Source organism: Aotus nancymaae, unplaced genomic scaffold (genome assembly GCF_030222135.1).
Source record: "Aotus nancymaae isolate 86718 unplaced genomic scaffold, 86718_ANA_hifiasm-v0.15.2.pri h1tg000029l, whole genome shotgun sequence".
NCBI lineage: Eukaryota > Metazoa > Chordata > Mammalia > Primates > Aotidae > Aotus > Aotus nancymaae.
Window position 1 is genome coordinate 41,538,888 of NW_026988442.1, and position 25,268 is coordinate 41,564,155.

At 60.5% G+C, this 25,268-nt stretch overlaps 1 protein-coding gene across 2 annotated transcripts in view; it reads left to right on the forward strand.

Moving 5' to 3' along the window:
* Positions 1-5,460: 5,460 nt before the first annotated feature.
* SLCO4A1 (solute carrier organic anion transporter family member 4A1) overlaps positions 5,461-25,268 on the forward strand; it is a 37,810-nt gene continuing 18,002 nt past the window's right edge. Inside the window, exons 1-3 of one of the 2 annotated variants that reach the window (XM_012440678.2) lie at positions 5,461-5,488; positions 20,637-21,531; positions 23,015-23,105. In XM_012440678.2, the coding sequence (XP_012296101.2) occupies positions 20,718-21,531; positions 23,015-23,105 (905 nt within the window). In that variant the 5' untranslated portion in view covers positions 5,461-5,488; positions 20,637-20,717. Of the gene's footprint in view, positions 5,489-20,521; positions 21,532-23,014; positions 23,106-25,268 lie in introns of those variants that run through there. The other variant, XM_012440677.2, reaches the window with a different exon arrangement.

Here is a 25,268-nt window from a genome sequence, read left to right on the forward strand (position 1 = left end):
GCATGTCCGGACCGCACGCACAGTCATATTGGAAGCTAAGGTCATCACTTACCTAACTCAAGGCCCTTCCGGACTGTGAGATCCCAGCCAAGTGAACCCTGTGAACACCTCCACCCCCAGACCAGGAGGCAGGCTCGGGAGCCATCAGACCTGGGCAGCTCCAGACACCCTCAGGCTGGCAGACATTTGCCTCTTCATAAGAGTGTGTGCAGAAGACCACACAAGCAGAGCCCCAGTGAAATCCAGATGACCCTTCTAGAGAGGCCGTGGGCAGCCACGGCCCTGGTGTGGACAGGGCTGGTGCTCTGCAGATGCCAGGAGCCAGCACGTCTCTTCCTGCAGGTCCACATGCCTGCACCACGGAGCCACCGGCATGCAGTGGCCTTTCCCCCAGTTGGCTGATCTGTGGCCCCTGGAACCTAGGGCATGCCAGGTGTCCTCAAATCACGTCTCAGAGCTCAGACCATCTGGCCGGGGAGGGAAGTCCAGACTCCAGTTTTTTTTACCCCAAACCTAATCTCTAACAGCAGGCTCTGAACACACAGAAATTAGAAGGTGGCTTCTAAAGAGAACATGACAGCGTAACGAGGCTGCCTGCCCAGAAGCTGAAGGCTGAGGTCGACGGGCCCTGCTGCTTGTGAATGAGGGTCTTTGTTCTCCTGGATCAAAACTTCCGTCCCCACCACCAAGAAGGCCACCCTGTGTCAGCAGGTGAAATGCAGGTTATTCACATGTGATTTATCTGGCTGTCTATGATCCCAGGGAGAGTTCCCACCATCCACCAGCATTTTGGAAGAACGCCTGAGACCTGAGGCCGGGTGCAAAGGAATCACACTCCCTAGTAGCCACTTTTAATGGTGACAGATTCCGAAACAGACAAAGATTGAATTGAGTCTGTTTCCCTGGAGTCATCGTGCTCTGGGAGACGCAGAGGGAGGACGTCGGGAGGGAGGAGGGTGGGAGGGAGGACAGCGGGAGGGAGGACGGGAGAAAGGAGGGTGGGAGGGAGGAAGGCAGGAGGGAGGAGGACGGGAGGGAGGAGGACGGGAGGGAGGAGGACGGGAGGGAGGAGGACGGGAGGGAGGACGGGAGAGAGGAGGGTGGGAGAGAGGAAGGCAGGAGGGAGGAGGACGGGAGGGAGGAGGACGGGAGGGAGGAGGACGGGAGGGAGGAGGACGGGAGGGAGGAGGGCGAGAGGGAGGAGGACGGGAGGGAGGAGGACGGGAGGGAGGAGGATGGGAGAGAGGAGGGCAGGAGGGAGGACAGCGGGAGGGAGGATGGGAGAGACGAGGGTGGGAGGGAGGAAGGCAGGAGGGAGGAGGACGGGAGGGAGGACGACGGGAGGGAGGAGGACGGGAGGGAGGACGGCGGGAGGGAGGAGGACGGGAGGGAGGAGGACAGGAGAGAGGAGGGCGAGAGGGAGGAGGGCTGGAGGGAGGACTTCGGGAGGGAGGACGGCGGGAGGGAGGACAGCAGGAGGCCACTGTTGCTCTGGATTGCTAGGCTACTGTCCCTAGATGGAGGACAGCGTTTGTTCGGCGCTGGCCCAGCTCAGTGGGGCCAGTGCCTCGGGTCACGTCTCATGCCAGCAAAGGGGCGTGGATGGAAGATGGAAATCTTGGTCCCACGGAGGGCTTGCCGTGTGCCCCGCAGGACTCAGATCACTGGGAAGAGCAGGAAGGGAAGCCGGGGAAAGTCGGTGCGTCGCCTGCGGCATGGCCGGCAAGCTGGGCTCTCCAGCCACACCCTGCTCCAAAGGGGCTCCCGACAGGATGGACTGTCGATTTCCAAGAGAGAAAATGCTTTTTATCATCCATGGAATTTTGCTACCAAAGAGCCTCCCAGCCACCTGTGGCCTTCCCTAACCTGACAATCTTAATTCTCCCACAAAGTTTCTCCATCCCAGACATCTGTGCAGCTCTGGGCTGGGTTTCTTCCTGAGGCCACTCTGACCTTGTGCTTCTCTTCTTTCCAAGCTGTGTGCCAGCCGCCAGCCCACATGTGGGTGGCACCATGATCCGAACTCCTTACCTGAACACAGAATTTAATAGACGGAACCGTGTCTCTCTGTAGCTGGGGAGGTCAAGCCACGCCTCGCCTGCCTGCAGCCCGACCGCCGTCAGGCTTCAGCAAAATCCTCTTCCTCATGCAAAACAGTGCAGCCATAACTTTAACTATTTTTTAGAAAGTTCCTCTAGAGCCTCCACCGCGTGGCCGCAGCCTTAGACTTTGAAATCATCATTTCTGAGACTTGTCCATTATCTGAAATGGCCATTTGTTTTGGTAAGTCAAGGAAGGACAGGCAGTCTCAAATGAGTCGGCTAATACATATGCAAAATTCTTAGAAAATAGAAATGAAATATGATCACAAAACAAAAGCAAGCACAGAAACATGAGCAGGATTTCAGGTGTTCTCCAATCAGGTGTTAATAGCTGAGCGAGGTCATTTTTCGGATGCCGTTCCTGGTCAAAGCCGGGAATGATGAGTTTCAGGCTGGACCCCCGGGCGGAGGCCGGGCCCCACCTCTGTTTCTCGGCTGTCCGCTGACCGGCCCCCGACCTGACCACGTTTCTCTCTCTATACTTCTCTTCTGATCTTGAGATCGATTTTCCTCCAAGTGACAATGTCCATAAAGAGAGAGGGCTGGCACTTCTCAGCTATTTGGGGAGCCCTATGGATGATGTCAGGGAACAGTCATTGGCCATAAACACAGGCAGCATGTGTTCCGAGTCTCCTGAAACCGCCCGGACAGGCAGCAGTGTGGCCACACAAGGCCACAGAGGAGCCAGAGGGCTCGCTCTTTCTTTCTTTCCTTTCTCTCTCTCTCTCCTTCTTTCTTTCTTTCTTTCCTTCTTTCTTTCTTTCATTTCCTTCTTTCCTTCTTTGCTTCCTTCCTTCCTTCTTTCTTTCTTAGATGGAGTCTCACACTATTGCTGGGCTGGAGTGCAGTTGCACGATCTCGGCTCACTGCAACCTCCGCCTCCTGGGTTCAAGCAATTCTCCTGCTTCAGCCTCCCAAGCAGCTGGGATTACAGGCACCTGCCACCACGCCTGGCTAATTTTTTTGTATTTTTAGTAGAGATGGGGTTTCACTATTTTGGCCAGGCTGGTCTCGAACTCCTGACCTCGTGATCCACCTACCTCAGCCTCCCAAAGTGCTGGGATTATAGACGTGAGCCACCTCGCCCGGCCCCTTTCTTTTTCTTTTGTTTTCTCTTCGAATAAAAGAAAAAGAAAAAGAAAAGAAAAAAAGCCCTCCTGGGATAAACTTACTGAGTTCAGAACATTTCAGGGCACATACTCAGGCTGGCCTTGTTCCAATACGCTGCTGTGCTCTGTAGCTGACCCCGAGTCCTCTAGGGCAAGACCGAGGACAGAGTCGGCTCCCGAAAGCTGGTGCCGATTAACCCCACCATGGGCCAGACCTGCAGACCCCTTGATGACCTGTGCCAGGACCCTTCAGGCAGTTCACACAGGTGTGGCCTGGGTCGAGGCCTCCTGGTGCTCCTGGGGGCCTCTTGGGGAGCCTGGGCACCAGGGTCTGCCTGTGAGGACAGGACTGGGGGCCTGCATTTTACATTCATATACCTGAAATGTTTGCTCTGGATTTACCTTTCCAATGGTGCCTACGCAAGAATCCCACAGAATGCCTGGCGGGGTTTGAGGCGGGTCGGAGGCCGGGAGCACTCCATGGGCAGCAGTATTTGGCCAGAATTTAATATCACTTTGTTTCTTTTTATCTGTTTTTATGGTAACCTCTCTATAGTAATCAACACTAACCTACTACCTTCTTGAAACTAAACGTACCCTTTTAATAAAATACAAGAATTGTTTAAAGGAAAAGCATTGTGTAAATAATGGTTTCGGGGGATAGAAAGCAGAAGTAAGTTTTGAAGAGTCTAATCCTGCTTCTGACGTTTGGAGTGCTTCGCCAGCATCATCACAAGAAGATGGACGACCTCCGCTTGCATGCCTCCTGTAACAGGGAGCTCACTATCTCTCAAAGGCACCTGCTGCCAGGTCTGCTTGGAAATGCTGCTCCCTGCAGACTCCGCACTGAGGCCAGGTCTGCAGCGAAGCCGGGCTCCTCTCTCGCAGGGGAAGCCCTTCCGGTGTGCGTCTTCCTCTCCTGGCAGGCCTTGAGCCCCTGCAGCAGCGCCTCACCCTCCCTCTCCATCCTGGAACAATGGCAGCTCATTTCTTTCTCTTAAAGGACAGTGTCAGGAATGGAAGCAGATACCCAAGAGCAGCGGGTGAGAAGTGGAGGGTGGCCTGGGGACACACCAGGGGGGTCCCAGGACCAGACGCGAGTGGGCACCAAGTCCAAGCCTGGAGGACGGAAAACCATTTCATAAATAACCGCGTGGGGTCGTGGGCCTTTTCCATAAGCTCCAGCGCCTCCGTCTCCTGTCCACACTCAATGCCCCCCATGCTACAGGGCCAGGCCGCGTCCTGCTGGCACCGCCTCCGTGGCCCCATGGGGACCTCCTCACCAGCCTGGGGCCGTGGGGGGTCCTTGCTCCTTTACCTGACTTATCTCAGGATTCACACACACACACACACGACTTTCGGAAACTTTTAAAAAATAAATTAATTTCACTGATACTAAAAGGGAAGCTTCGTGGAGCGTGATTGTGGTGACCTGTGAATACTCGGACAGTTATGAGCTCTGACATGAGCTAACATCTTCCGTCTCATCCGTCATTGACCCCATTTTACAGACAAGGAAACTGAGGCTCGGAGGCCTGGGGCAAAGTGTCCGGGTCACACGGCAGGGAGCCGGGCAGGAATTCAAACACGGCCCCACCCGCCGCAGAAGGGAACGTGGCTAACGTGGCGGGCACCTCCCTCCCCTCCAGCCTCACGGCTAATGCGAATAAGAGGATGGTGTTATGGAAACGGCCACAGGCCGGAGATTCCCTGGGTTCCCAGGCAACCACGCCGGCCTAGCCGAGCGCGCACAGGTGGGTCAGGCCGGGGCCGGCGGGGACCGTCACCAGAGCGGCCCGTAGCGCCCCAGTCCCTCCGCCTCCGGCCCCACGTGGCCCCGACACCGCGGCGACCTTTCCGAAGGGCGGGGCCGAAACTCGGCGTCTCCGCTCCACCGGGTCCCACCGCGCCCGGGAGCGAATCCCGAGTCCGCCCGGAACCGCCTCGCCGCGTGGCCCGGGCCGGCGTCTCCCCCGCGCGTTCTCGGCTTCCCGGAGGCGGCGGCGATGCCGGCCCCGGGGCTGAAGCGGGGATTCGGGAAGCGGCGGCGCTCGGGAGAGAGAAGCCGGGTCCCCACTGCGCCTCCGCCGCGCGTTCCCGCCGCTGCGCCCTCGTGGGCGGCCCGGACGGCTCAGCCATTGGCTGCGGGGTGAGGCTGCGAGCCCCGCCCTTCCCTCTGCGGCGGGGGCGGCCCGGGCGGATGAATGAAGCGGCGCGGGTGGCCCGGCGGCCAGAGCGTGGAGCGCAGCGCGGCGGCCGGGCCTCGGGACGGGGACGGTGAGTGCGCCGGGAGCGGGGAGCGCAGGGCCGGACTGGCTGGCGTAGGAGCGCGGCAGGTGCCCCCATCGTAGCCGGGGCTGGCGCGCCGCGAGGATGCGCGCGGGAGCGGGAGGCCTGGGCACCGGCCGAGCGCCTGGAGCCTCTCCGCGGGGGAGGGCAGGACCGGGCGGGATCGGAGGCGAAATTCGCCGCCCGCCGCTGCCAGCTATGCAGGTGGGGCGCTCCCCAGCGGCCTGCGGGCGGAGCGAGGCGAAGGGGCCCCCGCTGCGAGGGTGCGGAGCGGAGGCGGTGAGCACTGGGGGTCCTGCGGGGCCTGTCGGGGTGGCCGGGGCGGGAGACCTGGGCAGGTGGCCGGGAGCACACTCAGGCGCAGGTCCCACGGGTCCGGCCGGGGACGAACGCGTCTCCGCGGCGTCACCCACCTGCGGCCGCGGCGGCTGCCGAGTTGGGGAGGAAATCTTCAAGCGCGGAAGTTTCTCGGGGACGGCCGGGCTTTGTTTGCTCCAGAGGCGCTCAGACACCTCCGGGGTGAGGGGGGAGGAGCGCGGGCCGAGAGGCCCCTGTGGCCAGACTCACCGGGCTGGTCTCCGGCAGCGGCGGCGCCCCTTTCTCTGCCCCTCCACGCGACGTCCTGGCCGTGGCTGGGGGGACCCGGGCGCCCCCCAGGTGCAGGCAGAGGGTCGGGTGCCGATGGGCGCCCCAGCCCAGGGAGGATGGAAAGGAAGGCGCGGGCAGCTTAGCTCCCTAGACCGGCCCTAGACCGGGAATCCCGGAGCACACCGGCTCCACTTGCCGGGGAAAAGCTGCCTCCCGCACCGGCGCCCCGAGGGGAGAGAGAAGCGCAGCGAGGTTTCCGCGTGGTTGGTGAACCCTCGGGCTGCGGGTCCCCCGCCTGGCGTGCAAGGGCACTCTTTGGAGCCGCCGTGGGAACTGGCTGTGCAGCCCGATTCAGTCTGGAGACGCTGGAGCTCAGTAGTTTTCCACAGCGAGGCAACCAGCTTGTCGGCCGCTGCTTCTCAGCTGTGATGTCTGGAACTCGGGTTACCTCGTCTCATCAGAAACTGGCTCTGTGGAGCCCGGTGTCTGCCAGGTTTTCATTCGCAGCAGCGTGGGGCGCACGGATCTCCAAGGACTGCCCCTTGGCCTTAGCGGGCTCCGCTTGTGACTCTGGTAACAACAGCAAGGGCAGTGACAGCAGGGGCTGGGGCTGAGCTGGAATGTGCCCCCCAGCAACCCATGAGGTGACTGCTGTCACTCCCACTTCATAGATGAGTAAACTGAGGCACCAAGAGGTGAAGTGACTCGCTCTAGGCCACACAGCTCGTGAGTGCTGACAAGGTCTGACTCCAGGCTTGGGCTCATCACTGTTTTACGACTCTGTTCTTAAAGAGGCAAAAGGCAACTGCGAGGGGCGGCCGGGGGGTCCGCGGTTACGGTTACGGTTATGGTCACGGTTACGGGGCTAGAGTGTCTGTTCTGGGTTGTCAGTAATCTCAGGGCACCAGTAGGATGTCCCTAGGGAGGAGACCACCCAGCCCGACTTTCCCCTTGCTGCGGGAGGGAGTGGGAGAGAGACCTGGACGCTGACGGCACCAGGCTGCCCTGACTGCCTGGGCTTTCCTGCTGGGCAAGGTCAGCAGGTGGTGCCTGGAAAATTCTTCATGAGGGAGCTTCCCTCCCGAGTGGCCGTGACCTAATCTGTGGCTCACTGGGTGTGGCCCCTGAAGCAGGAGCTGGGCAAGTGCCTTCCACAGTGGAGAGCTGGCTGGGCACGAGGCAGGCACGGCAGGCTGGGCCGGGTGAAGAGCGGCCGAGTGGATGGACGTGCTCTCCTTGCTGGACCAGCTGACTGCAGTGACGGAGAGCAGTGAGGGGCTCCTCCCGGCTCTGACGCGCCCCTTGGCTGGTTCCAGGTCGGTCTGACGTCCAAATAGCAAAGCTTTTCTCAGTCCGTTGTAGAATGAAAAGTTAACTGATCGAGCTTAGTAGTGTGCCTACACATCCTTGATCTAGCTGTCTCCATGAATGTGAATCCATTTCCGGGTGGGTGCTGCTGATGGCTTCGTGGACTCGTAGACTGAACGTGTTGGGTCCTGGTGCTCTTAGGTGGTCAGAGATGAGCCACAGAAAGGCCAACGTGCAGCCTGGTACTGGGGGCAGGAAGGAAGGGGCCCTCAGAGCACCTGGCTGGGAGGGAGCCACGCCAGGCCAGCCCTTCTGCTTCCTCCAGTGGGACGTGGACAGAACACAAGACGTTCCCTCACGAGCCACTTGACCACGTCATTCACAAGACTGGCAAGGTGCACACTGTTGGCTTTCAGACAAGGACATGGGACGGGCCTCAGACCCTGCCACAGGTCTTATTCTGGGACACAGGCTGCTGTCTGGCCCCCCCAAGCTTGCTGAGCGTCTGCCAACTTTGGGCAAGATCTGGGTCTCACCCACTTGTTGAAACCACGGGCACGTGGGGAGTGCACTCCTTGAGCAGGGAGGGAGGCGCCAGCAGCTCACATGCCAGGTTAACAGGTTCTGGGTGACTCAGAGCCTTGGCCCTGCCAGGGGTGTGTGGAGGAAACTAGCCCTGCTTCCGGGACACCAGACTCCCACCGTGTCCTCCCGTGGGTCTCCGCAGAGGCAGCAGACTGGGGCTGCAGAGAACGGCCTGGTCCTGGGGGCTCTCCTTCCTTCTCTGGCCCCTGCGACCCCTTCAGCCTGTTGGCTGTCCTCAAACACGTGTGTCTCTGGCTGCCCCTCACCCTTTGGTTCTTTTCAGTAGCCTTCTTCCCACCAGCATCACACAGAATCAGACCCTGGGACCACATTTCTGGGGGAAGGGGATGCTTTTTCAAACCACATGCCTTTTGCAAAAGCCTCTCAGCCCAAGCGCAGGGTGAGACTTGCCACCACTGGCTGGGTTGCTGAAGGTGCCGAGAGCCCGGATTCCTCTCCCTCCTGTGCATGCCCAGGCCCCTCCTGCCCACAGACCCTGCCTTTTCTTGGTGGTTTTTAAAATCTGGCAACCTTGGGGGCACCTGAGGCATTGCCCCTCTGGCCTAAGCCACAGGGGGAGCTTGGGACCCTCTGGGTGGCGCGTGGCGTCCATTCTGCCCCAGGCTTACTTGGGGACCTTCATTTGCCACTGGGCTCTGACCTTTGGGAGACATTGTGGACCTAGGACCTAGGACCATGGGCCTAGGAGGCCACCTGGAAGGAGAGGGGCCGTAGGTAGGTCATTTGGACAGAGCCTGCCCCCCGCAGCCTCTCAAGCACCCCGAGGACCCTTCTGGGTCATGTCTCTCCCACAGGTTGGGGGTCAGGTTAGAGCCCTTTTGCTGGTGGCCCCTCTGAGCCGCCCACTCTTCCCTCCCACCGCCTGCCCTGCCTCCTGGGGTGCACAGGGCTCTCCTGGAGTAGGGAGGTCATGGGCTGCCAGCCTCCTCACCTTTACCCTCAGGAGTCCCAAGGCCCTGGCCGCTCTGCACAGCAGGCTGGGAAGCAGACCCTGTGCCCACGGACTAGCCTGAGAACTGGGAAGGTCCTTTCTCCTTCCCCAGAGGACAGGGAGAGCCGTGAATACCACGGGTCTGTAAAGGGACCCCCACATGCAGGAAGGCGTGAGTGTGGCATCACACCTTTGCTCACCAGCAACCGAGGCACCGTGGGGGTCCTGAGCATGGGCAGGACAAGCCGCTTTCACCCCAACTGTGGGAGGAGGTTGGGGAGGCCCGGCCAGCAGGGGGGCATGCAGCGGGCAGGACCTGCAGGCCCCGGGGCCGGGCAGGGCGGATTTCCATTCTGAGTCTGCCTCCCATGAGCTCCTGGTGCTGGCTGGTCCCACTTTGAGTAGGACGCTCAGTGGCTCATTCCATTCCTGTGATCTCTCTGTTATGGGGGAAACTGAGGCAGAAAGAGGCCTGTGACCTGCCTGGCTTGGAGCCAGCCTCTTCTTCTCAAGCACGCCCTCGGATGGCAGGAGAGCTTTCGGCTCCACGGATGGGATGATGCGTCCGTCCTCCCCATGCTCCCGGGTTCAGCGGGCGAAGACCGTGTGCAAGCAGGGTGTCCAGGTGGAGGGATGGGTCCTTCTGGGCTGGCCTGGTGCCGCGCCTCGGCTCCGTTTTGCTCAGTCGGCCCCATGCAAAGCGGTAGCTTCCTGCCTGCTCGCCTGTGCAAAGTCACCAGGTATGCAAATTGGGTGCACCAGGCTCGGCTGAGGCCCCCAGATGCTGCTCCCGGGGTCTGTGCCTCAAGCTGAAGAAGCGAAAGCTCCCTTCACTCATTCACCCTGCTTGAGGAAGAGACCCCGGGGTGAATTTGGAGACAGAGGAGAGAGTCTCAGGTGTCTTGGGGGGCAGGTGTGGCTGGGTAGGTGGCTGAGGATGGTGTGGATGGCAGGCGGGCGCTCAGGGGGGCTGGATGCCGGGCAGGCACGTGGTTGTGGCTGGCAGCCTCAGAGCCGTCTGGTGCCAGGAGGAGGGACTCGGCTTTCCCCAGGCAGTGCTGGGCTGGAACCTGAAGAGAAAGGAGAACCGAGACCCTGGGGTCCCACCTGGCCTCCAAATTCTGAGTAGGGCCTGGAAGCCGGGCCTGGGGCATCCCCTAATGTGGAGGGGGTTCCACCCACCCAGCCCAGCTCCAGGCCTCCCTGCGGACGCTTGCTGGGCCACAGTAGGTCAGGCAGGCCAGGGCTGGCAGGCTCCAAATAGGTCTCTCAGAGATCCTGCGTCTTTTCTACGCACTGCACTGAGAACCAGTGCTTTGCAGAGAGCCCTGCTGAGAAGTGGGTAAGTGGATAGGGTCTAGGGAAGTCGGTGGGCAGAAGTGGCACACGGGATGCAGGCTGGCACCCAGTTCCCACAGGCTGGGCTGTGTCAGCCACCCACACACACCCACTGGCTCCTCCCAGGCCCCTGTCCTGGCTTGAGAGCAGGGGAGGTCAAGGGTCAGCTGGATTTGCCGCTGAAGGACCTCCTGTCCCAGAGACGCAGCCGACTGACCCGGCCAGCATGAGGAGCTTAGAAGAGAGCTCTGGCCCTGCAGCCTCCTCCTAACAGTGGCACAGGCCCAGACGCAGGTGCATGCGCACGCGCACACCCTCTCCGGCCTGCCCTCAGCCGGAGGCTCCGGGGACACATTATCCCCCAGCTGATCACCTTGGCCTCATTCACGCCCTGGCTGCCAAGGCCTCTGGCGGCGACTTCACCCCTGCCTCCCCTGCAGAGTTGTTGTGGGTCAGAGCAGGGACAGGGCCGGAGGGGGCTGAACTCCCAGAAAGGGCAGCTCGCTCTCTCTCTGCACAGGAGGAGCGTAGGGGTTCGTGCTTTTCTCGGCTGAGAGCCACCTATGGCTCCACTTGGCTTCTGGACTCAGAAGTTCTCCCAGGGATGGAGGCGAGGGGTGGGGGGAGGATGGGCCCACAGGTGAGTGGGTGCCCGGTGCGGGGCGGCCACAGGGGCCTGGAGTGGCTCACAGGCAGGGCCACCAGCCGGGCTCCAGGCTCTGCTGACGGGAGCTCCTTCCCACCTGCCGGCTACATGGAGCCGTGTGGCCGGAGCTCCAGGGGAGACTTGTCTCTTGTTCTGGAGCAGCCATCAGGAGTACCAGGCCGTGGGGGAGGGCCCTGCTCCGTGGAGGTGATGGACCCGCCTCCCTCAATGGGGTGGATTTCAGTGGCTTTGTGTGCACAGGAGAGCTCAGCTGGTTGAGGCCTCCAGAAGGTTCCTGGACAGCAATGACAGTGGTGTGCCGTCAGAGCCTCCTCCCCGAAGCCCAGCTCCTGGGGCCTTGGATGGTGACTGGAGCTGACTCTGAGCTCCAGGCCTCTTGTCCCCACGGGCTCTCTGCAGCCCACGCCATTCTGATTCGCAGCCACGGGCAGCCTGCACCCAGCTCTTAAGTGAATGCCCTGGGCGTAGGGGGCCGTGGGCTCCTCATGGGTGAGACAGTGCCCTGGGAGTCCCTGAAGCCCAGGACCCTGCAGAGGCTCCCACACAGCAGGTGTCAGGAAGTGGGTGCCTGAGGAACGGAAGGACTGGCCTGTGTTAGTCTGAGTTATCCAGAGAAGCACAAGCAACAGGACAGGTGGGAAGAGATGGATCGTAAACGCCTGGCTCAAGCGCCTGGGAAGCGGCAGGTCCCGAGGGCTGTCACCTGCAGGCTGCGGGCCTGGGAAGCGGCAGGTCCCGAGGGCTGTCGCCTGCAGGCTGCGGGCCTGGGAGAGCTGCGGGTTTGGGTCCAGCCTGAGTCTGAAGGCTCAAGAACTGGAGAAAGGCCACTGCAGGTTCCCGCCGAAGACCCAGGAAGACCTGGCGTTTCAGGCCACGCCCAAAGGCGGGAAGAGACCAGGCCCCAGCTGAGGCAGTCACAGGAGGAGGCCTTGCACTCGCCTTTGGCCCTAACCAGGCCCCCAGCTGATTGGATGAGGCCGAGCACACCGGGCAGGGCCACCCCTTCGCGTGCTGATCTCACCTGGAAACAGCCGTGGCTCACCCGGAACTTCACCCGGAAACTCACCCAGAACCTCACCCAGAACCATGTCTGGGCGCCCAGGGCCCCCTGAGGTCGGCACACGAAATTCACCAGCACCATGCTCTTGACCTGACCCCGAGACCGTCGCGCATGGCGGGAGAGGCTGTGGAGAGGGCTCCGCAGAGGCCGGGAAGCAGATGCTGTGGTGTTAGATGCAGTCAGGTGTTTAGATGGGGATGACCTGGGATGCTGACAGGAGCCAGGGCGCCCTGGGGGCTGGCCACTGTCCTGTCTCTCCCACAGAGTGCAGTCTCCTGCACCCGACAGCTGCCCCATCCCTGCCCCGGGTCTCCCACACCCTCCTCTGCCACGTGGCTGCCACGGCCCTGCCTTCTGTAGCTGCCTCTCAGCATCGCCCCCACCTGCAAATTCAATGCCTCACCTGTAGCACCAGGGCCACCTGCGTCTGGCCTCATCGGCAGGTGCAGTCTTATCTGTGTATAAACCAGCCCACCCCATGCAGCCAGCTTGGGATGAGAGGGCAGTCATGAGGTCGCCGTGGCCCTTGGAGGGAGGCCTTTGGAAGAGGCAGGTCCTTTGAATTTGGCCTGGGGCTAAGGCCGCCTGCAGCTCCCCCTCAGCCCTGTGTGTGGACTGCACCCATGCCTTGGAAGAAGCCACCGCCTTTGCTAGGCAACTGAGGGTGTGGTTCTGGCATGGAGAGTCACACATCCGTCACCATTGCAGGGACCAGCTTGGGAAGCTAACACACCTTTTTGTCAAAACCAATCCAAGTGGGAAGACGCTATACACACATGTGCATATATACACAAATACACACAGCAGACGTGCACACACAAATACACACAGCAGACCTGCACACACATACACACAGCAGACGTGCACACCACAGCAGACATGCACACACAAATACACACAGCAGACGTGCACACACAAATACAGCAGACACACACACACAGATACAGCAGACATGCACACGGATGCCCAGATACACACAGCAGACGTGCACACACAAATACACACAGCAGACATGCACAAATACACACAGCAGACGTGCACACACACAGCAGACGTGCACACACAAATACAGCAGACACGCACACACAAATACAGCAGACATGCACATGGACGCCCAGATACACACAGCAGACGTGCACACACAAATACACACAGCAGACGTGCACACGGACGCCCAGATACACACAGCAGATGTGCACACAAATACACACAGCAGACACACACACAGAAATACAGCAGACGTGCACACACAAATACACACAGCAGACGTGCACACACAAATACACAAGCAGACATGTACACAAATACACACAGCAGACGTGCACACACAGGCACACAGCAGACACACAATATACACAGCAGACGTGCACACGGATGCCCAGATACACACAGCAGGTGTGCGCACACACAGGCACACAGCAGACATGCACACACACACAACAGACATGCACACACACAACAGACATGCACACGGATGCCCAGATACACACAGCAGACGTGCACACACACAGCAGACATGCACACACACAGCAGACATGCACACACACACACACAATAAACACAGCAGACATGCACACGGACGCCCAAATACACACAGCAGATGTGTACACTCAGGCACACAGCAGACATGCACACACACACAGCAGACATGCATACACAAATACAGCAGACATGCACACACACACAAGACATGCACACAGACACACAATAAACACAGCAGACGTGCACACACAGGCACACAGCAGACATGCGCACACTCAGGCACACAGCAGACATGCACACAGACACAATAAACACAGCAGACATGCAAACAGGTACACAGCAGACATGTACACACACACAGCAGACATTCGCACCCTCAGGCACAGCAGACATGTACACACACACAGCAGACATATGCACACAGGCACACAGCAGACATGCGCACACACAGGCACACAGCAGACATGTACACAGCAAACATGCACACACATACAGCAGACATGCACACACTCAGACACAGCAGACATGCACACACACCCAGCAAACATGCACACACACAGCAGACATGTGCACACTCAGGCACAGCAGACATGTACACACACACACAGCAGACATGCGCACACACAGGCACACAGCAGACATGTACACACACACAGCAGACATGCACACACACAGCAGACATGAGCACACTCAGGCACAGCAGACATGCACACACATACAGCAGACATGCACACACTCAGGCACACAGCAAACATGCACACACACACAGCAGACATGCGCACACTCAGGCACAGCAGACATGTACACACACACACAGCAGACATGCGCACACACAGGCACACAGCAGACATGTACACACACACAGCAGACGTACACACACAGCAGACATGAGCACACTCAGGCACACAGCAGACATGCACACACACACAGCAGACATGCACACACTCAGGCACACAGCAAACGTACACACACACAGCAGACATGCACACACACAGCAGACATGAGCACACTCAGGCACACAGCAGACATGCACACACACACAGCAGACATGAGCACACTCAGGCACACAGCAAACATGCACACACATACAGCAGACATGCACACACTCAGGCACACAGCAGACATGCACACACACACAGCAGACATGAGCACACAGGCACACAGCAAACATGCACACACACACAGCAGACATGCACACACTCAGGCACAGCAAACATGCACACACATACAGCAGACATGAGCACACTCAGGCACACAGCAGACATGCACACACACACAGAAGACATGCACACACACAGCAGACATGAGCACACAGGCACACAGCAAACATGCACACACACACAGCAGACATGCACACACTCAGGCACACAGCAAACGTACACACACACAGCAGACATGTGCACTCAGGCACACAGCAAACGCACACACACACACAGCAGACATGTGCACACTCAGGGTGCCAGAAAGAAGAATCAAAAGCACAGGCCTCCTTCTCTGAGCCAGCTGCAATGTCCTGTTCCCCTTGGCGGGGCCAGTCCAGGAGCCAGGCGGCCCCTACGTGGGGCTTGTGAGCTTTTCCAGCCCCTGAAACTTCCCCGCCCCACGAGCTTACCTGTATGGACCTGAGCCCAAGAAACCAAAGGAGTGGGCCCCCGAGCCGCCGGCCTTATCATGGACCAGACGCCACTACTCCAGGCACCATTCGCAGCGAGCACAGAGGCAGCAGCGTTCACCTTCTCACTGAGCCACGCGGGCGTCTGCCTGGGCCATCTCGGAAGCCAGTGGATCCCAGAAGGAAAGCCACGTGTGAGTGGCCCGGGTGGTACTTGTGGGCCTGGGCAGAACTGTCCTCGAGGGAACTGGTGACTGAGGCCAGGACAGGGGCTGGCTGCATCCCCCGGCGTGCGTCTGGCCGTCCACATTGCTGGACTCAGCTGCTGTGCTCAGATGTTTTCACATCCCACGTTGGGCTGGTTTTCGCGGCAGACGTTAGCCCTGAAACGTAAGTCCTGCCCGGCACATTCGGCAAGGCCTCCTTCAGGTCCAGGCCAAGCACGGACGTACATGTTGGGCGCCCGCTTCTCCAGGCAGAGTTCCCATCTCCCTGGCTCACCAGCTCAGCATGGCACGCTAAGTAAACGTCATCGCTTGGGACGCATCGGTCTTGGTACCATCTGGGAAACTTCCTTTGGAAGTTTGCGTGAATGTGGGACCGTCCTCGTCGCCCTGAGAGTCCAGGGTGTCACCTGCCCAGCCTCACTCAACAACCTGTCCATCCCCTGGCGACGGCAGGACCCCGGCCAGATGCCCCCTGGAGCCAGCTTTCATACTGCTCCTATGCGTCAGCCCCTGAGTCGTGGAAGCCCAGCCTCCCCTTTCCAATCTAGGCCCCGCTGCTTAAGGGGGAAAAGGCCTCCCAGAGAAGATTTCCAGCTTCGGAAGAGAACCCGGAGCGGAAACTCTTGGGCACAGTTGAGATGGAACGGGCTCTGTGACATGCGGGCAGCTCACACGAGGGCAAGGACAGATTGAGATCGGGGAGGCTGGCTGGATCTCGGGCCCCGCAAGGACAGATTGAGATCCGGGGAGGCTGTCTGGCTGGATCTCGGGCCCCGCAAGGACAGATTGAGATCCGGGGAGGCTGGCTGGATCTCGGGCCCCAAAGGACAGATTCAGATCTGGGGAGGCTGGCTGGATCTCGGGCCCCACAAGGACAGATTGAGATCCGGGGAGGCTGGCTGGATCTCGGGCCCTGACTGAAGCCCCTGGAGGCTGCGCAGCTGGTGAGCTGAGTGGTGCCCGCGACCTCATCATGTACGGCCTGTCTGACGGGCATCCGTCAGAAGGCTACGTGGCTAGTGTTTAAAATAGGATTTTAAATTAGCTGATTTAAATGTGCATAATAGGTAACTTTAGGTGGAGCTTTACGTATTTATGTCAGACTTGTAAATTCAGGTAAAACGGCCATCAGCTTGGAGCTGTCTGGACGCCTGTGACTACCCGTTCTTTCTCAGCTGCGGCTTTCAAGTAGGAAGTCCCTCTGTGTCTCCGCAGCCATTGCTGATCACGAAGCTTAGCAATCTGGCTTCCTTTTGGAGCTGTGCGGACGGGATCCTCCCCCTACCTGCTTTGGTCCAGCGTCTGGTCCTGAGGCCAGGGCTGAACAGACAGCATGCGTGAGGCAAGCCCAGCGCCCGGGAGTTGAGTGGGTGTTTCATGGCAGCCAGGGTCGTGGTCTGCGATGTTTTATGTGGCTTGCCCAGCACTGGGCATCCCGGAGACCCAGCACAGACAGCCTTTGCAGAAGCGCTGGTGAGTCTGAGCCTCCCGTGTGTAGAGGTGGGACCTCGGAGCACTCCCCTGCCCCCCTCAGGCTGTTCTTGGCCCCGTTGAGGCTCATCCCTTGATGTTCTGGCTCAGCCCTGAAATGAGGTCACGTTTCTGCTCCTTAAGTGTGTGCATGTGCACGTGTTTGTGTGTCTGCGTTTGCACGTGTGCACGTGTGTGCTTGTGTATGTTTGCATGTGTGTGCAAACCTTGACCTCCAGGCAGTCCTCAGGGCACTTCTTGGGTCCGTGTTCGTGCCCTTAGAAAACCCACATGAGGGAAACACACCCAAATGTGGCCTCGGGGAGTCTGGGTAGCTCTGAGCCTGGCCTGTCCTTCTCCAGGTCTCTGAAGTTGCTTTGTTTCAGCAGCGGCGGAGACCCTCCAGGCAGCTGAGCGCAGAGCCCATGCCCTCCTCTCCTGCCCCGCCCTGGGGCTCTTGCTCCTCCCTCTTTTCTGCTTGCTTCAGTGGCCAGCCTGTGGCTTGTGAGTGGCAGTGGGCTGCCCTGTGCCCCGCGGGGAGGCGTGGAGGAGCACCGCTCTTAAATATAAAAGTCTCTCCTTCCCCATGCACTCCCTTTCTGATACAGCAGGTCCCAAACCAGCCTGGCCTGCCAGCTCGCAGAGAGGTGTTGGCACTGTAAATAAAACCCCGAGTGTGCTGTGCGAGGCCTCCAGATATGGCCTTAATCAGCCTCGCAGCACCAGCCTCCAAGGTCACAGCAGCCGCACCTGCGTGCCACGTGAGTGTGCACGGTTCCTTCCGTAGGTGTCAGAAGGCAGCTCTGAAGCAGACACTTGGCTCTGGGCAGACTGCGGGGACCGCATGCTAATTGCCACTGGTGGGCTGTGTGGCCTCGAGCAAATGACTGACCCCTCTGGCCTTCTTCCCCTTCTGTGAGGCCTGGGACGGTGCCTGGGACACAGCTGGCGCTCAGTGTGCACCGTGGGTGTTAGCACCCTGCCACCCAGTGGGATTCTTCACACACGCTGCCTGCATTCACACTAAGGAGTCTGGGGCCAGGGTCCCCATCCGTGACAGGGCGAGACCCCCAATTCCACAGAGGAGCCTTGTGGGGACTGAGCTTCGGTGGAGGACGTGGTGGGAAGACCCGGAGCTGGCTTTGGGGGCTCAGTCCTAGATCTGTGTGGCCCTGGGGAAGGGATGCTCATGCTGCCAAATCTCCTCAGATGTAAAACAAACGGTGCCCGGACCTGGGGGAGATCCCACAGCCTGGTCCGGCCTGGCCATGCCAGGCCTGGTTTATCTGCCCTCACAGATGAAGGCATCCCCTTTATTTAAAAGAAAGAAAAAGCCAGCAGTTTGTCATCCCCAAATGCCATGGTGTCTGTCAGCATAGGCCTGCCCCAGGGACTGGTTCTGCTGAGGCCCCTGTGTCCCCTCAAAGCCCCAATGGGGGGGATCAGCAGCTGCGCCTCAGCCCCGCCCACCAGGCGCCCCTCACAGTGTGTGTGTCCCGCTCTTATCAGCGGCTGCGCCTTGGCCCTGTCCACCACGCACCTTCACAGCATGTGTGTCCAGCTCCTCTGCTTCCACCCCAAGGCCATCTCTCTGGCCCTTCCCCAGCCTGTGTCATCTCTCAGATTCGGGGGTGCATGTGACACCTCTTTGCCTCCATGGGGATGCTGTAAGAAATGAGCACACACCAAGGGGCTTAACAAATAGAAATTGATTCCCCCAGCTCTGGACCCAGAAACCCCAAATCCACACGGGCCATGCAACCCCCAGGGCCCTGAGAAGGGTCCTTTCTGCCCTAGTGGCTCCCGGGGCTCCAGGTGGCCCTGGCAGCACCATGCCCGCCTCTGTCTGTCTGCAGGTGGCTTCTCTGTGTCTTCTCTAAATGCACCTGTTCTGGGTTCAGGGCCACCTCATTCAGGACGAGCTCTTCTCAGCTCGCTCAGTACTTCTGCAAAGACGCCCTTTCCAAATAAGGTCACGTGCACAGGTTCCAGGGGAACGTGACTGTCTGGGGAACGTGGGTGGCTCTGGTCCACCCACCCCAGCCCCAGCGCAGGCCCAGCGAGCAAACTCTGTAGGGAGCTGCCAGGAGGATCCTGGGTGTCACCCAGCCCAGGTCCCCATGGAACCGTCCGCCGTTCCCGTGTCTCCATGCGTCTCTGCGTGTTGCCGGCTGTGGCTGGAAGGACACCGTGCGGCCGGACACTTGGGGCTTTGGACTCGGCAGAGCCCTGAGCACTGCTGTGTGGCCCCTGCCCCAGGTTGACGCCAGCGGGAGCAATTCTCACGCTTTGCGTTTCTGGAGCCTCCCAGGGTGTGAGATTTCATGGACTGAATGAGCTTCCCAAGGCGCCGGGGTCCCTGTTGAATGTGATACGAAGTGGCCCAATAGGGACCCACCACCTCCCACCCCACCCTAGCTCCACAGTGAAGACAAAGGACCCCAGACTTCAGACTTAGACAGCAGAGATGGGCTCTCTCTTATCCCTGAGGACCGGAAATCAGGAATAATGGTGTCCAAGGCCGGCCCCTTCGGAGGCTGTGAGGGAGGAACTGTTTCCGGCCTCCTTCCTGGGCTGGGGAGCATGTCTCATGCACACGGCCTTCCCCCTCCTGGAGTGGATGTTCGCATTCCCTTTTTATGATACGGACCCCGGTCTCATTGGATGGGGGCCCACCCATTTCCGTGTGTAACCTTAGTCACCTCTTTAATGGCTGAGTTTCAAAACCTGCCACATTTGGAGGTATTGGGGGCTACGGCTCCAAGACAGCTTCTTTTGGGGTCACAATTCAGCCATAACAGGAGGGCCCCCGATGGGAAGCACCTCGAGGCCTGTGGGAAAGACCCCCCAGGGCCGGGGCAGCACAGGTGTTTGTATCACAGCAGCCTGTTTACTCACCAGTTTATTTCTGGTGGGAAACCCCTCAAGATGCAGAGAGGCTGCAGCCACCGGGGTCCCCAGAAGGCCTTGGGCAGTGGGGGGGGCCTGTTTTTCTGGGAACTGGGGTGGGTAGTGAGGAGGCGCCCTGCGGAGCCTCGGGCTGGTGGGGAACGACGGCTGGGGAGGGCAGCGTGGGGTTCAGGAGGAAGGTGACACGTTTGCCTGGTAGCTGGTCCACGCGGTGGCCGACCGTAGCTCCTGAATTAGCCACAGGCAGCAATGGCAGCAGACCGAGGCCAACCCAGCACTGGCCAGAGCTCAGCGGCTGGGGCGTCTCCCCTGCTGGGGGCTCATGCAGCCCAGGAGGCTGTCTCTATCTCATTCCCGCACCTCCCAAGGTCGGCACCAAGAGGAGCTCCTTTCTCATGCCAGAGGGTCCAGAAAGCTTTCAGGGCGTGAATTTAAGGAAGAATAAGGTCAGGCTCCAGAACCAACGTGCACTCCCCCCTGCGGAGCCCGTCAGTGCCGCTCAGCTGCAAATGGCAGAGGACAAGGCTGACACGGCGAGCGGGGCAGGGTGGGTGTGGGGCAGGGTGACCCGGGTTCCCGGCCTCTGACTTGGCCTCTGTGTCTCGGCCCCACTCTCCCCTGTGTGGGTCTGTCCCGGTGGGCCCTGAAGCCACACCGTTGAAGCGCCAGCTTCTTCCAACAGTCGTAAAAGTGCAGGAGTCGGGTCCCTGTGACCAGGCCATGCACAGCCCCCACCTTCCCGCAGCAGAGCTGTGCCTGGGAGGCACGGTGCCTGAGTATGGGTCTGGCCAGATGCCGCCTGGATTTGGGAGACTCTTGAGACAAGGCAGACGGAGCTTTCGGCCACCCCCATGGGGGGTGTGCTGGAATGTTCCTGCCTGGACGTGCTGTACCCACAGAGAGACATGCTCTTGCTAACCAGACATTCTTCTCTCAGGACTCATCAGCCCCTCTGATACCAATTGGCCACGCCCGCCGTGTGGCTGAAGCCTGGAGGTCCCCACACGGAGGCACGGAGATGCCCCTGCATGCGCTGGGGGACAAGCCCTTTGTCCGGGGGCCGCCACTCGCCTTCCCCAGCCCCACTCCAGCCATGGAAAACGGGTTTGACCACACCCCGCCCGGCAGGAGGGCGCCCCTGGCCACGACCCTGAGCCCCGGCTCCCTGCACTCCGCTGCCCATAGCCCACTGGACACCAGCAGCCAGTCCCTCTGCCAGCCCCGGGCCGAGAAGCGCGGCGCCCGGGGGGCCCACGAGGCACGGTACGTCTCGGCCAGGCAGAGCGCGGTGTGCGGCTGGTGGGCCTTCGCGCCGCGGTGCCTGCAGGTCCTCAACACGTCCAAGGGCGTCCTGTTCTTCCTTTGCGCGGCCGCCTTCCTGCAGGGCATGACCGTGAACGGCATCATCAACACGGTCATCACCTCCCTGGAGCGCCGCTACGACCTGCACAGCTACCAGAGCGGGCTCATTGCCAGCTCCTACGACATCGCAGCCTGCCTCTGCCTCACCTTCGTCAGCTACTTCGGGGGCTCCGGGCACAAGCCGCGCTGGCTGGGCTGTGGCGTGCTGGTCATGGGCGTGGGCTCGCTGGTCTTTGCGCTGCCGCACTTCACGGCCGGCCACTACGAGGTGGCGGCGGACGCGGGAGTCAGGACGTGCCCCGCCGACCCCGGCGCGGCGTGTGCCGACAGCGCCTCGGGTCTGTCCCGCTACCAGCTGGTCTTCATGCTGGGCCAGTTCCTGCATGGCGTGGGCGCCACGCCCCTCTACACGCTGGGCGTCACCTACCTGGATGAGAATGTCAAGTCCAGCTACTCGCCTGTCTACATTGGTGAGTGGGGTGCGGGGGACCCAGCGTGGGGCAGCCGAGGGCAGTGTTGCAGGAGTGAGGATGAGCAACTGGAGCCAGCACTGCCCCTGCCTTCCTGCGGCCCTTGTCTGCATGGCCGGGGTCTGTCACGAGAGGTGGTGCGGGACGGGGTCCATCCAGCCTGAGGCCCCAAGCTGATGCAGGGGACCCCAGCGATCTTATGTGGACCCTGCTCAGGGCTCCAGGCCACTGTGCCCGAGAGCCTCAGTGGGACCCCTGCTCGGCATCCAGCCCCCCTTGCTAGGACCAAGGGGCACAGGGTCACCAGGTGCCGGGTAGTGCCCGGTCCACTGCGGCTGACCTCATGCTCAGGATGGGAGCCTGGCACCTGACTGGGAAGGAGGGGCTTTCCTGTGGGATAAGAGCCCGAGACCACACCCACGTCTCCCTGAAAGCGCAACGTGGGCTCCAGCAGCCACACAGGGGTGCAGAAAAGACGGAGCAAACCCGAAGAGTCAGAACTTAAGCAGCTCAGGCTGCTTCACAGCTGCCCAAGAGTTAATGTCTGTGCCACACCCCAAGAGGCAGCTGCCCTGGGCCCCTCACTGGCTTCTGGCTTCTGTTTGTTGAGCCACAGGGAAGCCCCGTGGCCTGTCCCACGCGGCCAAGTTGACGCTGTGCATGGCCCGCCTGAGCCCACTTCTCCGCGTTCCCCGCCTGGCTTGGCTCTCCTGGGAAGGCCCCCGTAGGGACGGTCACAGGGAGCAGCTGGCCGCAGCTGGACTCTGCAGAGACCTCAGCCTCCTCCTGTCCTCCTTGAGCTCCGTGCATCCCAGTCACTGGCAGTGGCCATCCCGAGAGCCAGGGCAGGCGCTGGGGTCTCCAGCGAGGGGACGTCCACCACGCCGGACCTTCCACGCGGCTGGGCCAAGGGGCTGAGGCCTCTCTGGCCCTTTCCCCACCATGAGCCCCTCATTCCTGCCTGGGTCACCCTGTGCGGCTCCTTAGTCGCCAGATGGGGCTTCCAGAGCCTTTGCCCTTTCGTGAGGGCAAGACCACAGTGCACTTGACTTCGAGGGCATTTTTAAAAGCTGACACTGACCCATGTCAGGCCGAATAGCGGCTGCATGGACCGACCTAAGTTAAAAGAGGCCCCGGGGGGGCGGCGGGGAGACGCGGGGCGGCGTGGTGGGGCGGGGAGACGCGGGACGGCGGGGCGGGGCGGGGAGACGCGGGACAGCGTGGGGGGGCGGGGAGACGCGGGAAGGCGTGGGGGGGCGGGGAGACGCGGATGGCGTGGGGGGGCGGGGAGACGCGGGACGGCGTGGCGGGGCGGGGAGACGCGGGACGGCGTGGGGGGGCGGGGAGACGTGGGACGGTGGGGCGGGGCGGGGAGACACCAGTGGGACGCTGGGAGACAGGAGCAGTGGGCTCAGGGCTCCTCTCGGGCGCGGGGCCCCACGTGACCCTCCCGGGCGGCCCTGACGCCCCGCCTGTCGCACAGCCGTCTTCTACACGGCGGCCATCCTGGGCCCGGCAGCTGGCTACCTGATCGGAGGCGCCCTGCTGAACATCTACACGGACGTGGGCCGACGGTGAGTGGCCACCACCCTCCTGCCTGCCGCGGGGCCGCAGCCACGGGAGCCCACCGAGTTGTCTGCACAGAGAGACCTGCGTGTCTCTGGAAGGGGGTTCTGAGCCGGCGCGCTGAGTCCGGCCTGGCGAGGAGCGGGTGCTGGGTTCCCCGGGCTGGAGGGAGTGGGGCCGGCCTTGGCTCTGGAGGACTGGGGGATCTGTGGGGGGCCTTGGGATTCTGCCCCAGGGCAGGGGGCGGGGAAGACAGAGGGTACCCGAGGCCCAGGCACTTCTAAAGCTCCGCTACCCCTGGCCACTATTCCCTGGTGGAACTGAGATTCCTGCTTCCTTTCCTTCCTTCGTATCTTGTGTGTGGCCCTAGTTTCTGTAAATGCAAGCAGGAGAAAGCAAGGGGGAGGCAGGGAAGGGGCAGAGAGAGACAGAGGGAGAGACAGAGACAGGGAAGGACAGAGAAACAGAGGGAGAGACAGAGACAGGGAAGGACAGAGAGAGACAGAGAGAGACAGGGAAGGATAGAGAGACAGAGACAGACAGAGGGAAAGACAGAGACAGGGAAGGACAGAGAGAGACAGAGGGAGAGACAGAGACAGGGAAGGACAGAGAGATAGGGGCAGACAGAGAAAGACAGGCAGACAGAGACAGAGAGAGACAGAGGGAGAGACAGAGACAAGGAAGGACGGAGAGACAGGGGCAGACAGAAAGACAGGCAGACAGAGACAGGGGCAGACAGAGAGACAGGGAAGGACAGAGAGAGGCAGACAGAGACAGGGAAGGACAGAGAGACAGGGGCAGACAGAGAAAGACAGGCAGACAGAGACAGAGAGACAGAGGGAGAGACAGAGACAGGGAAGGACAGAGGGAGAGACAGAGACAGGGAAGGACAGAGAGACAGAGGGAGAGATAGAAACAGGGAAGGACAGAGAGACAGGGGCAGACAGAAAGACAGGCAGACAGACAGAGAGAGACAGGGAGAGACAGAGACAGGGAAGGACAGAGAGACGGGCAGACAGAGAAAGACAGGCAGACAGAGACAGAGAGAGACAGAGGGAGAGACAGAGACAGGGAAGGACAGAGACAGGGGCAGACAGAGAGACAGGGAAGGACAGAGAGACAGAGGCAGACAGAGAGACAGGGAAGGACAGAGAGACAGAGGCAGACTGAGAGAGACAGAGGGAAAGACAGAGACAGGAAAGGACAGAGAGACAGAGACAAAGAGAGACAGAGGGAGAGACAGAGACGGAAGGACAGAGAGACAGAGACAGAAAAGGACAGAGAGACAGAGACAGGAAAGGACAGAGAGACAGAGCCAGAGGGAAAGACAGAGACAGAGACAGACAGAGACAGAGGGAAAGACAGAGACAGAGATGGAAGGACAGAGAGACAGAGACAGAGACAGAGGGAAATATAGAGACAGGGAAGGACAGAGAGATAGAGACAGGGAAGGACAGAGACAGAGACAGAGGGAAAGACAGAGACAGAGACAGGGAAGGACAGACAGAGACAGAGAGAGAGAGACAGAGGGAAAGACAGAGACAGAGAGAGAAAGAGACAGACAGAGACAGAATGAGAGACATAGATACAGAGAGAGAGAGAGCTGGGGCTTGTGTACTGCATCTGGATGCTTCTCTGGGTCTCTGTGCCCCGTCTGGCTTCCGGTTCTGGGCCTACTTTGCACAGAGGAGGGACGCAGGCGGCGTCTGGCTCTGGAGGCGCCACAGCATTTCCACACCAGAGCAAGCCGGTGCCGCCTGGCTGCAGCTTTGCGGGATGTTGGTGCTCCCCGCGCCGTCCGTCTCTCTGCGGCTTTGCTCCTGGCCTTTGCTGGCCTTTTGTCCTCCCGCCTCCTTCTCGCTGCAAAGATGCATCCCTGGAGGCCCAGAGCTGGGGTGGGCTTCTGCCACTCGCTGTGGCCAGCTCAGCCCACGCTTCTTCTCCACCCACCTTCTCATTTGAAAGTGCACTTACGTGCACATCGCCGCATGCCTGACAGTGCCTTTGAGGGAAGCTGTCGGTGAGCTCCAGCTGAGCCCTCCGGTGTCCCCAGGAACGCCACCTGTCACCCCCTGCACCGTGGGAGGGATGCCTCGGCCTGCTGTTGCCTGGAGATCCTGCCTCTCCTAACCTCCAGCGCCACTGCGGTCTCAGTCAGGACCAGGCCACGG